The sequence below is a fragment of the Neoarius graeffei genome, chromosome 19, assembly GCF_027579695.1.
Source record: "Neoarius graeffei isolate fNeoGra1 chromosome 19, fNeoGra1.pri, whole genome shotgun sequence".
Lineage (NCBI taxonomy): Eukaryota > Metazoa > Chordata > Actinopteri > Siluriformes > Ariidae > Neoarius > Neoarius graeffei.
In genome coordinates, this window is record NC_083587.1 from 62,952,399 (window position 1) to 62,967,874 (window position 15,476).

Below are 15,476 nucleotides of genomic sequence, written 5' to 3' on the forward strand. Positions count from 1 at the left end.
TCGATCCCTAATGAGCAGTTTCCACACATCACTTCTTCTCCTTCAATTCTTCACCGATTTTAATTCTTTCTGGCATGAAGGGTAGCTAGGGTGCATAGAACTTCTACCCAGATTTGCTTCATAACAATTATTGATACAATTAAGCCTTAATGAGCAGTTCAACAAAAATTGTTTCTTCTCTGTCAATTCCTCGCTATTTTGGATTCTTTCTGGTAAATAGGTTGGTATTCCTAGGGTGGCTATCACTTCTATATACAGTATACAGTAGCTTGTATATAGTGTATATAGCTTGCAATATTTATTGCACAAGGTGGCCCACTTTAGATCATTCCTTCTGGACTAGACGGGGCCCAAGTGAGCTACGCCGTTATTGACGGTCTCGTTCACCAATTTCAAGAATCTTAACACTGAATCAGTCCAGGTTTTGTCTCATTTGATTCAGCAAGGAAGTTGGTGTTCATTACAGTTTGGAGCTCATGAGGTTATATATTTATGATTTTATGCTGCCAATTGGACAAACAGCCAAAAAAAAAAAAAAAAACATTTTCATCTCTAAAATAGACATTTTTGTGTGCAAAGAATAAATTGCCATGAACAATTAGGATTGATGTGCTTTTGTCTGAACAATCAGAGCTCTATAAATACATACATACATAAATAAATAAATGAAATGAAATAAATTGTGGGCGTCACGGTGGTGTAGTGGTTAGCGCTGTCGCCTCACAGCAAGAAGGTCCGGGTTCGTGCCCCGTGGCCGGCGAGGGCCTTTCTGTGTGGAGTTTGCATGTTCTCCCCGTGTCCGCGTGGGTTTCCTCCGGGTGCTCCGGTTTCCCCCACAGTCCAAAGACATGCAGGTTAGGTTAACTGGTGACTCTAAATTGACCGTAGGTGTGAATGTGAGTGTGAATGGTTGTCTGTGTCTATGTGTCAGCCCTGTGATGACCTGGCGACTTGTCCAGGGTGTACCCCGCCTTTCACCCGTAGTCAGCTGGAATAGGCTCCAGCTCGCCTGCGACCCTGTAGAAGGATAAAGCGGCTACAGATAATCAGATGAGATGAAATAAATTGTGTAAAGAAACTGATTTCTTTATATGCCACTGAACAATTCAGATTCATTTTCCAAGAATGAACTGGTTATTCTTTTAACATTCAGAGCTTGATTAAAAAAAAAAGACAAGAAGAAGAAAAAAAGTATTAATTTGCGTTTTGTCATTCATTCATTCAGCTCCATGAACCTCTCCATCCTCACCAGTCTTTATGAATCATTTTATTTAAGAATCAATTCTTTTTTTAACTGCTGATTACGGTATTATTACATTACAGGCATTTAGCAGACGCTCTTATCCAGAGTGACATAACTGAATTGAACCACTGACCTTTTGGTCCCAAAGCTACTTCACTTACCATTAGACCATGGATTCCCCCAAGTTTGAAATGTTTGACATCTAAAATATACATCAGTCCTCAACATAGAGTTTTCTGTCTTTATTTTCTCATTCAAGTAGAGATGATCGTTGTAGTGTGTGATGACATCACACACGTTTTTTTTCCTTAAATAAAACCACAGTAGTATGTCATGTCACATGAGAAATGCATGACTAACATGTACAGTAAGTGCTGATATTTTTGGAGTTTCCTGAATGAGGGTGTGGTAAACGATGACACAGATAGATGTTTGTCAGGTAGAAGCTTTCAGTGTGAGGAGACGTCTTCATACAGAGACACCGACTGATCAAAGCTCCAGAAGGTGAGGTACCGTACTGTCTTTTCTCTACATTCCCATTTCATGTGTCTTAAAGATCAGATACTGATTCACTTCTTAACCGTGTTTAAGATTTCCTTCGCTGTGTGTAAGTTTGAGTTTGAACTGTTTTAATCATATTTACTTGTAATACTATTAGTACAGTTTTTGTCATTCACTCATATCACTGATATAAACGTCCCAAGACTGTACTTAAACTGTGTAAATACGATCATAAGCAGTTTGTCTTCGTGAATAATTTGGACATTGTCCTGAGACAGATTATATACAGATTATCGAACTCCTTAACTGAGTCGTTCTTCTGTGAACACTTTAGGGAACAAACTATATCTAGTGAAGATGACCAGAACGAATTCAGGTTTTCTTTTGAGGGAAAAAACAAAAAAAACTTTGCGTTATCATCTCATCTCTCGTCTCATTATCTCTAGCCGCTTTATCCTGTTCTACAGGGTCACAGGCAAGCTGGAGCCTATCCCAGCTGACTACGGGGTACACCCTGGACAAGTCGCCAGGTCATCACAGGGCTGACACATAGACACAGACAACCATTCACACTCACATTCACACTCACGGTCAATTTAGAGTCACCAGTTAACCTAACCTGCATGTCTTTGGACTGTGGGGGAAACCGGAGCACCCGGAGGAAACCCACGCGGACACGGGGAGAACATGCAAACTCCGCACAGAAAGGCCCTCGCCAGCCACGGGGCTCGAAGCCGGACCTTCTTGCTGTGAGGCTACAGAGTTAACCACTACACCACCGTGCCACCACAACAATATCTCTCAACAATAAAAGCAAAATACAGACTGGTTTCAAAGTTTGCGCCCCCTTTCTGAATGTGATAACGATTTTCCTGTTCACCGTTTCATTATGTAACCGAGTCCAATTTTCCTGTCAAACTAAAGTTTCTGGAAAAGTGACTCAGCTTGTTCTAGTGATTTGGCAGTAGTTGCCTGAGGCAAAGGCTGGTACTCATGATCGGTACTCATCATCATCAGTCTGAACTGCTTACTCAGCATGAGCCTGGACACATCCAAACTCCTCACATGCTGTTGAGTGTTGGAAAATAGAATTTTGTTCCAGAGATTTTGAGATGAAAGACTTTTCTGGCTCCAAAATGATTGAAATATTTTTCTGAGTCCTGTATCAAGTTGAAACAAAACACAGAAACCACTTGCGAAACTTTTGTTGAAATACATGTTTGGTGACTTCCCTTATTCAAGGGAAAACACCTTGTTCTTTGACACACCTAAAAAGAAAAAAAAATAAGATCCTTTTTACTTGCCAAACACGGAAATAACAAAAGACATTAATGCTCACTTTTTTCCCTCGTATTTGTCTGAATATTAGATGGACTTCTCTACAAAAACCCTGGCAAAGGGTTGCTTTGGCAAAGTGTATAAACAAAAGTATGGAGACGCCTGGGCAGCGCTGAAGAAAGTGCCTGTGAGCATCATCACTCGGGACCAACTGTCCAGAGAGTGCCGTGTTTATGAGTGCGTAAAGTTATGATTCCTAACACAGATATTTTGTTCATTTTGTTCATGACGTCAGATGATAAATGAGGGGTGATGATTTGCCTTGTGGTTGCATGTTGTTTAAATGTAAGGATAATTAACTGAAAAACAACTGCACATTAAAACAAAGCTTCTTTCATTGCAAACCTCATTCTCATTTTGACACTGCAGGAAAGCAAAACACAAAAATGTGGTGAAGCTCCTTGGGAATCCATGGCTGGAAGACGGAAAGTGGCACATTCCTCTAGAGTTCGTCTTTGGAGAGGATCTCGAGACAGCCATATTTAATGTCCAGAAATCTAAACTACACGTACGTGTCGGGAACAAATTTACAAATCATCAATCAATTTAAGATTAAAACTCATCATACCTACTGTTAAAATTCTCCTGAAATCTTCTTCACAGCTGACTCCATCAGTGAAGACCACCATCATCACTGGGATGTGTGAAGGCCTGAACTTCCTGCACACCAAAGACATTGTGCACCAGGACCTCAAACCAGACAACATCATGGTGAGTGTGAACATAGGCTTCAAGAAATTCAATAATTTAGGAAATTGGAATAAATGATGTGAAAGGAAGAAATCATTCTGTTTTGCTCAGTTATACAGTGTCCTGCAAAAGTATTCATCCCCCTTGGTGTTTGTCCTGTTTTGTCGCATTACAAGCTGGAATTAAAATGGATTTTTGGAGGGTTAGCACCATTTGATTTACGCAACATGCCAACCACTTTAAAGGTGCAAATTGTTTTTGTTGTTGTTGTTGTTTTTTAATGTGATACAAACAATAATTAAGATTGAAAAAACAGAAATCTGGAGAGTGCATAGGTATTCACCCCCTCAAGTCAATACTTTATAGAGTCACCTTTTGCTGCAATTACAGCTGCAAGTCTCTTGGGGTATGTCTCTATTAGCTTAGCACATCTAGCCACTGGGATTTTTGCCCATTCCTCAAGGCAAAACTGCTCCAAGTCCTTCAAGTTAGATGTCTGTGAAGATTCTCAGTCATCCAGGTCATAGTAAACTGTGGGTGGTAAAACAGAGCAACTGGACTTGCTGATTTTTGGAGCAAGTCCAGTTGCTCTCTTTTACCACCCACAGTTTAACTTCAAGTTAGATGGGTTGCGTTGGTGTACAGCAATCTTCAAGTTATGCCACAGATTCTCAATTGGATTGAGGTCTGGGCTTTGACTAGGCCATTCCAAGACATTTAAATGTTTCCCTTTAAACCACTCCAGTGGAGCTTTAGCAGTATGTTTAGGGTCATTGTCCTGCTGGAACATTAACCTTTGTCCCAGTCTCACACCTCTGGCTGACTCAAACAGGTTGTCCTCCAGAACTGCCCTGTATTTAGTGCCATCTATCTTTCCTTCAGCCCTGACCAGCTTTCCTGTCGCTGCAGATGAAAAACATCCCCACAGCATGATGCTGCCACCACCATACTTCATTGTAAGAATGGTGCTCTCAGGGTGTTGGGTTTGCGCCACACGAGACATTTCCCATGATGGCCCAAAAAGATCCATTTTAATCTCATTTGACCAGAGAATCTTCTTCCATGTGTTTGGGGAGTCTGCCACATGCTGTTGGGCAAACTCCAAACATGATTTTTTTTAAGCAATGGCTTTTTTCTGGCCACTCTTCCATAAAGCCCCTCTCTGTGGAGTGTATGGCTTAAAGTGGTCCTATGGACGGATACTCCCATCTCCGCTGTGGATCTTTGCAGATCCCTCAGCATTATCATTGGTGTCTTTGTTGCATCTCTGATTAATGCCCTCCTTGCCTGGTCTGTGAGTTTTGGTGGGCAGCTTTTTCTTGTCAGGTTTGTAGTGGTGCCATTCTTTCCATTTTGCTGTAATGGATTTAATAGTGCTCCATGGGATATTCAAAGTTTAGGATATTTTTTATAACCCAATCCTGATCTATACTTCTCCACAACTTTGTCTCTGACCTCTTTGGAGGCTCCTTGGTTCTCATGTTGCTTGCTTAGTCATGCTGCAGAGTCAGGGTCCTTCCAGAACTGGTTGACTTATACAGACATCATGTGACAGATCATGTAATACTTTGATTGCACACAGGTGAATCTTAATCAACTAATTTTATGACTTATGAAGTGAATTGGTTGGACCAGCTCTTATTTAGGGGTTTCATAAGAAAGGGGGTGAATACTTATGCACACTCCAGCTTTCTGGGGGGGGGGGGGGGGGGGGGGGTCATCTTAATTATTGTTTGTGTCACAATAAAACAACAATTTTCACCTTTACAGTGGTAGGCATGTTGTGTAAATGAAATGGTGCTAACCCTCCAAAAAATCCATTTTAATTCCAGCTTGTAATGCAACAAAACAGGACAAACACCAAAGGGGATGAATACTTTTGCAAAACACTGTAGGAAAATAATCAATCACAGGTTGGTTTGATGAAGCAGAATTACTGCTACCAGTCCAAAGTGAATAATTTTCCGATAAGATCACAGTCCTGAAGCAATCTGCTGATGGTTATATGGGTTCTTTATTTAAGAACAACACATCATACATTTTATCCATTAATAGTCACATGGAATGTTGGAATGTTGGAATTTCTGCTCGATAAGTTCGTTATTGTTATCACTTACATTATCACAGCTAGAAACAGTTGTTCACTGACTTTCTCTGAAAGATGCTAAGACAAAAACAATTCCAACATCAACTCTTGACCCGAAGACTTTCACATGGTGAAAAACCTAACGTTAAAGCTATTCCACCTATTGTTAAAAAGTGCTGATACGTTTGAAAAACTTGATATCGACCACTTTTAGCTCATCTTGTTCTTTTGATCCCAATAGATTGAGCATGGATCTCATCGCGCTGTGATCATTGACATGGGCCTGGCAAAATTCTTCAAAAATGGCTTAAGCTCTGCTGTAAACTTGGGCAACGAGGCCTACGCTGCTCCTGAGATCCTGCAAGGGAATATTCGAGACAAGCGTTCAGATGTGTGGGCCATGGGCAAAATGATTGCAGAACTTTGCGCAAGGGTCAGGCTTCCAACCTTTAGTGTGACTCCCATTAAGATTAAAGACACTCTGAAAGACAGTCCTTATTGTAGCGTGGTGTCCAAGATGGTGGTGACCAATGCAACAGAAAGAGCTTCCATACTTAGAGTTATTGGAGAGATCCGGCAAATTGGGGCAAGTCACGAGGCAAATCAGGGGGCCAATGATGGGGCAGGAGCAGGAGCAGGAGCAGGAAGACCACATCTAGGCTTGGGTGCCCAATTGGGTGCCTTGGGAAAAGGGGCTGTTGATTTCACGGCAAAGCAAAAATGGCGTCCCCCGACACCTTTCCCGCCAGAAGCGAAACACCCCGAAGTACCTATTGAACATAAACACCAGAGTCCATCTCCACAACTTGAAGCTTTACTTCCTCAGAACCCAAAGGCACTGGCCAATCAGTTCTTGCAGCTATCCATTCCTTGTACTTTGCCACCAGATGGAACGGTGGTTCATCGTCGTTATGATGACAAGACTGGCCAAATGGAGATGAAACATATAGTCGTGAAGAATGGCAAGATTGTTAAGTACGAGGACGTGAAATTTACCAAATGAAGTATACAGGAAGTGGGATATAAATGATTTAATCCACTCTCCAGATTACTGGGTTGTGATCTTGAGTTCTTAAGTACTATATACAGTACTTTGAACCTGTGAACACTTGGTACATCTGGGGGGAAAAGACGGTGCTTTTGTAAAGTAAAGTGAATAATATAAACATCCCTTGAAAACACTGTGCAGAACAGAAACCCTGACAAAAGGGTGACACTAAAATCACTGGAACGAGTAGAAAGGTTTCATTAGAGAGTAATGAGAAGAGATAAAAGTGTGATTATCGTCACACGACACAGTATGATGTCACAAAATACATCATGCACCATCTGTCTTGTACCGTATACACTCACCGGCCACTTTAATAGGAACTTGTTCTTGATTCTAAGATTCCTGTTCTTGGCTACAGGAGTGGAACCCAATGGGTTCTTCTGCTGTTGCATGCTGAGATGCATTTCTGCTCAACACAGTTGTAAAGAGTTGCTATGAGTTAGAGTCTCTTTCCTGGCAAAAAAGTTCAAAACAATCTGGCCATTTTCCTCTGACCTCTCTTATCAACAAGGCGTTTGTTTCCACCCACAGAACTGTGGCTCAGTCACTCAGTGTTTTTTGTTTTCCACACCATTCTGTTGTGTGTGAAAACCCCAAGAGATCAGCAGTTTCTGAAATGCTGAAACCAAAAATACTCATCTGGCTCAAACCAACGCCCATGCCACAGTGAAAGAAAGTCACACTTCACTGTGAGATCACACTTTTTCCCATTCAAATGTTTGAACTTTGTGAACATTAACTGAAGCTCTTGATTTGTATCTGCGTGATTTGATGCATTGTGATGCTGTCAAGGGATTGGCTGATTGGAGAACTGCAAAAAACAACAGGTGTTCTATTAGGGTCTTCCTAATATAGTGGCCAGTGAGTGGATGTTTTCCATATTCACAATTATATTTTTACAGGAATAACTTATAATGTGGTGAATGTACAGTATATGGTGAGTGTGTTTTGCTAAATATGGACTTTGTAAATATGGAATGTTTCATGTTCTATAAATTACATACTTTTGTACAATGGCATACTGTGTCAATATTTGTTAAATATTACCGAAAAACACTTTTAGTTATTATTTTATTTAAAGTATAGCACCGAGATCATCATGATATCAAAACTTTCATCATTACCTGGTATACATGGTATTTACAAAAATGATGATCACTAGACGGGCGGCACGGTGGTGTAGTGGTTAGCGCTGTCACCTCACAGCAAGAAGGTCCTGGGTTCGAGCCCCGTGGCCGGCGAGGACCTTTCTGTGCGGAGTTTGCATGTTCTCCCCGTGTCCGCGTGGGCTTCCTCCGGGTGCTCCGGTTTCCTCCACAGTCCAAAGACATGCAGGTTAGGTTAACTGGTGACTCTAAATTGAGCGTAGGTGTGAATGTGAGTGTGAATGGTTGTCTGTGTCTGTGTGTCAGCCCTGTGATGACCTGGCGACTTGTCCAGGGTGTACCCCGCCTTTCGCCCGTAGTCAGCTGGGATAGGCTCCAGCTTGCCTGCGACCCTGTAGAAGGATAAAGCGGCTAGAGATAATGAGATGAGATGAGATGAGATGATCACTAGACGGGCGGCACGGTGGTGTAGTGGTTAGCGCTGTCACCTCACAGCAAGAAGGTCCGGGTTCGAGCCCCGTGGCCGGTGAGGGCCTTTCTGTGCGGAGTTTGCATGTTCTCCCCGTGTCCGCGTGGGCTTCCTCCGGGTGCTCCGGTTTCCCCCACAGTCCAAAGACATGCAGGTTAGGTTAACTGGTGACTCTAAATTGACCGTAGGTGTGAATGTGAGTGTGAATGGTTGTCTGTGTCTATGTGTCAGCCCTGTGATGATGTGGCGACTTGTCCAGGGTGTACCCCGCCTTTCACCCGTAGTCGGTGTGTATGACTGTAATTCATACTGTAATTCATGCGGTGTGTGAATAGTTGTTTGTCTCTATGTCAGCCCTGCGATGACCTGCTGACTTGTCCAGGGTGTACCCCGCCTTTCACCCGTAGTCAGCTGGGATAGGCTCCAGCTTGCCTGCGACCCTGTAGAACAGGATAAAGCAGCTAGAGATAATGAGATGAGATGAAAATAAATATTTGGACACTTTTGGTTTTGTTATTTAACAAACTTGCAGTGTAGATATCCAGTTTAAATTGACATGTACAATGTCTTTTAACTTTGTTCTTCTAAATACGAAGGGAAAAGTATGTATGCGGAAGCATAAACAAAGATTGTATGAAATAAACATGTTGTTTATGTAATATTTCTGTTTTGTTGTCATGGACTCTACTCTTGAGAACCAAGTGGTGTATTAAGATTCTTAGCAGTTTGATTTTTCATCATTATTATCTCATCCAACCAACAGGTGATGAGTTTATCCCATCATGCGTCATTCGTCGTCCACCCGGCATCGTCCACATTTCACAAAAATTGCTTCTTTTCTCTCAGTTCTTCACTGATTTTTATTCTTTTTGGCAGGAAAGTAGGTCTGCCTGTGGTGCATATGGCTTCTACCGAAATTTGCGTAATTGCAATTAATAATGAAGATATGGAGTAATTAATCAATCCCTAATGAGCAGTTTCCACACAAATCGCTTCTTCTCCCTCAATTCTTCACCAATTTTGATTCTTTCTGGCATGAAGGTAGGGGTACTTAGGGTGCATATAACTTCTACCCAGATTTGCTTAATTGCAATTCTTCATGAAGTTATGGACTTAAGCCTTAACGAGCAGTTCAACAAAAATTGCTTCTTCTCAGCCAATTCCTCGCCATTTTGGATTCTTTCTGCCAAATAGGTCGGTATTTCTAGGGTGTATATAACTTCTATATATTCTATATATTGTATATAGTGTATATAGCTTGCAACATTTATTGCGCAAGGTGGCTCACTTTAGATTGTTCCTTCTGGACTAGGCAGGGCTGGAGTGAGCTCCGCCATCATTGACGGTCTCGTTCTTTGTATATTGGTCGCAAATAAAAGCACGATGGCCCTTATCCATCAAAGTGGTCTATGGTCAAATCTGATGCGGAAATTCCACTGACATTTTCCTTATTCATCAGTTTCATCTTTGGTACATCTAAATAATCTGGTCAGAATGTGTATAAATTTGAGATGACTGTTTTAACAATGTGAATATTTGATTTTCTGTTAATTAATCAAAATCTACGGTGGCCCACAGATCTCATCACGCTGTGATCATTGATATGGGTCTGGCAAAATTCTTGGAAAATGACTTAAGCTGTGCTGTAAACATGAGCAACGAGGCCTACACTGCTCCTGAGATCTGGCAGGGAAAAGTACGAGACAAGCGTTCAGACATTTGGGCAAAATCACTGCCGAACCCTGTCAATGGGTCAGGCTTCCAACCCAGGGTTTGACTCCCACCAACATTAAAGTGTCTCTGAAAGACAATCCTTATTGTAGTGTTGTGTCCAGGATGGTGGTGACCAGTGCAGTACAGAGAGCCACTATGGCTGGAGTGATCACCAAGATCCGCCAAATCGAGGCAGGAGCAGGAAGACCAAACACAGGTTTGGGTGAACAAGTAGGTGCCAGGGGACCTGTTGATCTTGGGGTGAGGAGAAAATGGTGCCCAGCAGAAACAAAACACCATGAAATTATACACCTCCACTAAAGCCCATTTCCACGTCCTCCACATTTAGATCCTGTTTCTTGAAATGCATTGGCCAATATATTCACACCAACATCGTTTCCTTGTCCTTTACCATCAGCGGGTTTCAGCTCCTCCACCCTGAACGGTGATATCCGCGGTTCAGTGCTTATATACGTGTATGGCCAGCAAAAGTCATCATTTTATCTGTATTGTTCCCTCTATTTTGTAAACATTCCGCCGAAAAAGAGAAGACGGTTGAGCCCTTTTACTGGGAATTTCTCTCGGATAAGAAGAAACGGGTGCAGCAATGGTGGCCCCTGGGAGTCTCCTGAGAATACTTCAGAAATGTCAGATAAGTCCATGAATATGTTTGCTGTTACAGATAGCTGTGACACATCCAAGTCTGTTATCGTCAATGAGCTTCTCTGCTTCATTTCAAACAAAATGGACATTCTGGTTCATGATGTTCTTGTGAAAACTGCTGCCAATTTCTATCTCATCTCATCTCATTATCTCTAGCCGCTTTATCCTTCTACAGGGTCGCAGGAAAGCTGGAGCCTATCCCAGCTGACTATGGGTGAAAGGCGGGGTACACCCTGGACAAGTCGCCACATCATCACAGGGCTGACACATAGACACAGACAACCATTCACACTCACATTCACACCTACGGTCAATTTAGAGTCACCAGTTAACCTAACCTGCATGTCTTTGGACTGTGGGGGAAACCGGAGCACCCGGAGGAAACCCACGCAGACACGGGGAGAACATGCAAACTCCGCACAGAAAGGCCTTCGCCAGCCACGGGGCTCGAACCCAGGACCTTCTTGCTGTGAGGCGACAGCGCTACCCACTACACCACTGTACCGCCCACCAATTTCTATAAATCATCTGAAATAGAGGATGCAAAGAAACTGTTGTTTGGCTTTAGCACTGTCAAAAAGAGAGGTACCCATCTCATCAAGAGCCAAGGTCCTTCAAAGGATGTCAATAATGTTAATGATATTGTGACAGCATTTCACAAATGTGACCCTAATGAACTGCCTATGTTCTGTGCCAATGATTTATCCAATGTACTGGACCACCTGTGGACCTCAACAGCTTTGATACGTCTTCCATGTTTTGAGAATTTTCAGCAATGCGCAAAGAATTTGCCTCAATGAAAGACGAAATGAAGGAATTGAAATTATTGTATCAAACTGAAATGCCCTCTGATAATACACAAGCTGATAGATCTAGTGTGAAACAACAAGTTAATGTTTCCCATATGAGACTTCAAGCTGTCACTCAGGAGTCTTCATCTGACCATGTCTCTGGTTCCCAGGCGAAAACTCAGGTGACACCACGGGCGATTGCTCTAAGACAACAAGGGAGGCTCAGCCTCCTCTAAAAATGACGAACATCGTGTAGGATGAATTGCGCTAGGCTTATATTATAGCCGACCTTATAACATTGCTATTTCAGATCCAGAATCATAGAAATATATGTGCTCAACCCAACTACAGTGCGAAATCATTCCGTTATAACTTTCCCCAGTTCGCCTAATGTGTGCGTGAGTTTTTCCCCCTCGTGACGACGCGATGCAGCCCAGCCTCAGTGGACTTCAATGGCATTTGGGAGCTATGCGCTTTCAATCTCAAAATGCAAGACGATTATTGGACAAATACTGCGAAAACGCCCGCCCACGGAGTCCCACGGACTCCCAGCCTCAGTGGACTTCAATGGCATTTGGGAGCTATGCGCTTTTCAATATCAAAATGCAAGACGGTTATTGGACAAATACTGCGAAAATGCCCGCCTACGGACTCCCAGCCTCACAGTGGGAGGGACATGGCAAAGCTTTCCGCGAGGAGACTGGTGATTGGTGAAAGCGGCCGGATATTTTCTTTGATTGACAGCTCGTTTCAAATATAGACAGGCAGCGGTGAATTTCAGTTCAGTCCCATGCAGATTCGCAAGTGCTGTGGTGTATTGTAAGAGATCAGCTTACATTTCAATTTCATTCATTACATACGGTTTCTACCAGCTTTTTTAGTTTGTATATATTTTCATTGTAAATAAAGTGTAAATATAGTGTTGTCAAGTTTGCTATCTTAGTTCCAGAAATTTCGTTTATTTAAGTGACTGAACTTGAACTTGAGAGGGCTAGTCAGCTAGCAAGAAAGCTGTGCACGGATGCCAAGCATTGTTGATTTAATTTTGGCGAAGCCATTTGTCAGTCTTCCTTTCGAGGAAAAAATTAAAATTAAAGAGCAGGGTAGAGCAACGCCTCAAATTGACTTGGTGAAAAAGGTAGGGAATAATACTCGTTCCTTTCAGCTCTCCTGGTACGAGAAAGTGAATTGGCTAACAGCAAGTGATCTACATCAACAACAGTAAATAGGCTACTTTAGTAATATGTCATGGATGGACCAAAAATATAGAATCTATTTAAAATGTTTATGCTGAGTATATTATATTGGAATATATATTTTTCTGGATATGAATTAAACACAGCTACAATTTGGAAAACATTTTTAAACAAAAACACAGCCGAGAACATTTCACACTACAGACCTGGATTAAAAGTGAAAGGTTATCAAAATTGTCAATAAAACATTTCTCAGTCAAAATAAGTAAAATACAGGGAAAGTGTCATTGAATGAAATGTGTGGCACCCAGCTCTATGTTTGGCTCCCCAAGGTCAGTGCTTGTGCCTATTCCAGAACACTCTGCTGTTACTGCTGAGGTTCCTGACAAAGAGCTGCTTTCAGTAATGATCAATTTTTAAACAACATGCCACAATTTTAAAATATAAAATGTTAAAATATACCCCCCCCCCCCCAACACCACCATCATGTATATTGGACAGTAGGCTAATGGGCCAAAAGAACCTGTTATTTCACAGTTTGTGACGCTGCCAACAATCAGCCAGATCAGAGGCAAGAGTATGGGCAAAATTTATGTTTTTTCTTTTTTCTTTTAAAATCTGGAAATATCGTAACCGACCAGCCTCCCCTGTTTGAAAGACTACCAGCCGCCACTGGGTGACACCTCATTAGGGTGCCACTCAAAAATGAAGTTTCTAATTTTCATTGTCCCACCCCCTAAATGTGTTCATAATGTGAAAAGAAAAAATGTGACAAAGTGTGGATGTATTATAATAATATTTACTGGTAGCTCAACAGTTCCAAAGTTATACAATATGTGTAATTTTCCGAAAAATTTTGATATAATCATATAATGTTAAATTTAACATAAAAAACCAGAATACTGCAGAAATCATGAAAATCAAACAGTTACTAGCAGTTACTTCAAAAGTCAACAAATGATTTTTGAACACAAACAGATTAACACAAACAGTGACCAAAATGTCACAATGTAAATTAGTTGTCCGCAATTTAGTTGTCAACAGCAGCTGCAGTGACTGCAGTCAAGGTGGATTTGTTACTGTCCGGAAGGTCATGGCGGTGTTTCTCCACGACTTGCAACAAGAACTGTTTTTGTTCTTCTTGATTGGTCAGGACTCCATTGAACGCCTGAATCAAGGCCACCCCTTGCTCAGCTGCATCGTTGACGACTTTCAGACTTCTCACTTTCTGTTGGCCAACAATGTAATCATTGTCACTGCTCCATGTATCTGGACTGTTCATGAGGTATTTCTGTGGTATGTTAAAGGCTGTGAAAAGCTGCTTGGTGTGTTGTGATACAAAGTCAAACAACTGCTTCTGAGGTACTGTGGGGTTGAAGGCAATGCATCGAGGATGATATGTTGTTTTCTTGTCAAGGGCTTTCACCATGGCTGACTTCACCTCAGCTGACACTGAAGAGTCAAAGAACCAACCAGGATTTCACTTAAGTACCACAAGTGTCCAGAGAATGATTTTATTGCAGCTTTAGCAACAGCTTCATGTTGTTTCTTGTAGCTCTCCAGCTCACACAGCAGCTGCAAATCATTCTGCGGAGCAGATGATGCACATGCGCATGTGAACCAGGCTTTTAGGTAGACCTTTATCACAAACGTGTTGAATAAGAGTGTTAATACACGCATGCAACAGCTACTGAATAGATACTCTGTGAAAACATTTCAGCCCATTGAGCTACCAAAAAATATGCATATATTTGTATGAAACTTGGAGTAATTACTATGCTTCATAAAAGGAACAAAATGAGAGGGTGGGACCTGGAAAACATTGAAAAAAAATTTTGGCCATTAGACTCAGTGGCACCCTACACCTCATGTTGATATCAAAGATGACAAATCATCTTCTGACCCTGTCTGTGGCTCTCAGGTGAAACCTTGCTCAGTACCTGTTCAGAGGCAGGATCAGTCTGATTCCAGTGATAACACAGGATGTTCCACGACTGAGACAGTATCTCAAACCTATGCTGATGCCGTACAGTTGAACCAGTGCAAAGAAATTGAGGCCTCCCCCAGTGGTTTTCAACTCGTCATACGAAAGAAAACCAAGACAAAGTCTATCATCGGGTCTGGTGACGCAAACTCACAATTGAAGGCATCCAGTGGACGTTTCTCGTCAGTGTTCATGTCACGACTTTCACCTGATACCTCCTGTGAAGACATTATTAAATATGCTAAAGATTCACTGAAATTGTCTGTTAAATGTGAAAAATTGAAATCAAAATTTGACAGTTATGCATCCTTCAAAATTGATGTAGTCTGTGATAATCTTTCAATTTTATATAATCCAGAATCTTGGCCCTCTGGCGTTCTTGTGAGAAAATTCTTTGTGAAACAAAAACTCAGTATTGTCTAATGTCACTATGGGTTTAAATGTTATATCCGTCAACTGTAATGGCTTTAAAAGCAAAGTGTCTCTGTTGCAAGACTTGCTAGGTGACTGTGATATTCTATGTTTACAAGAACTTATGATAACCAAACCTGAATGTAACATTCTTAATAATGTACATGATGACTATTTTGGATTTGGTGTCTCTCCAGTAGATCCAACCCAAGGTATTCTTACTGGTCGCCCGTA

The 15,476-nt window shown here is 41.7% G+C and overlaps 1 protein-coding gene across 2 annotated transcripts; it reads left to right on the forward strand.

Annotated features, from left to right (window-relative positions):
• The first annotated feature begins 1,666 nt into the window (after nt 1–1,666).
• Nucleotides 1,667–7,923, forward strand: zmp:0000000881 (uncharacterized). 2 transcript variants are annotated; one of them, XM_060900391.1, is made up of 5 exons: nt 1,667–1,747; nt 3,114–3,259; nt 3,452–3,590; nt 3,686–3,793; nt 6,100–7,923. In XM_060900391.1, the coding sequence occupies exons 2-5, from the start codon at nt 3,114–3,116 to the stop codon at nt 6,859–6,861; spliced, it is 1,155 nt and encodes a 384-aa protein (XP_060756374.1). In that variant the 5' UTR covers nt 1,667–1,747; the 3' UTR covers nt 6,862–7,923. The 2 variants fall into 2 exon arrangements, with proteins under 2 accessions (XP_060756374.1, XP_060756375.1); XM_060900392.1 differs by having other exon boundaries at nt 1,671–1,752.
• The last annotated feature ends 7,553 nt before the right edge of the window (nt 7,924–15,476 follow it).

Excerpts from the sequence above, each read along its gene's own strand:
- zmp:0000000881 (XM_060900391.1), top strand. The coding sequence starts at position 3,114 with ATGGACTTCTCTACAAAAACCCTGGCAAAGGGTTGCTTTGGCAAAGTG. Across the intron at positions 3,591-3,685 it reads TCCAGAAATCTAAACTACAC|CTGACTCCATCAGTGAAGAC; the intron begins GTACGTGTCGGG and ends TCTTCTTCACAG. Across the intron at positions 3,794-6,099 it reads TCAAACCAGACAACATCATG|ATTGAGCATGGATCTCATCG; the intron begins GTGAGTGTGAAC and ends TGATCCCAATAG.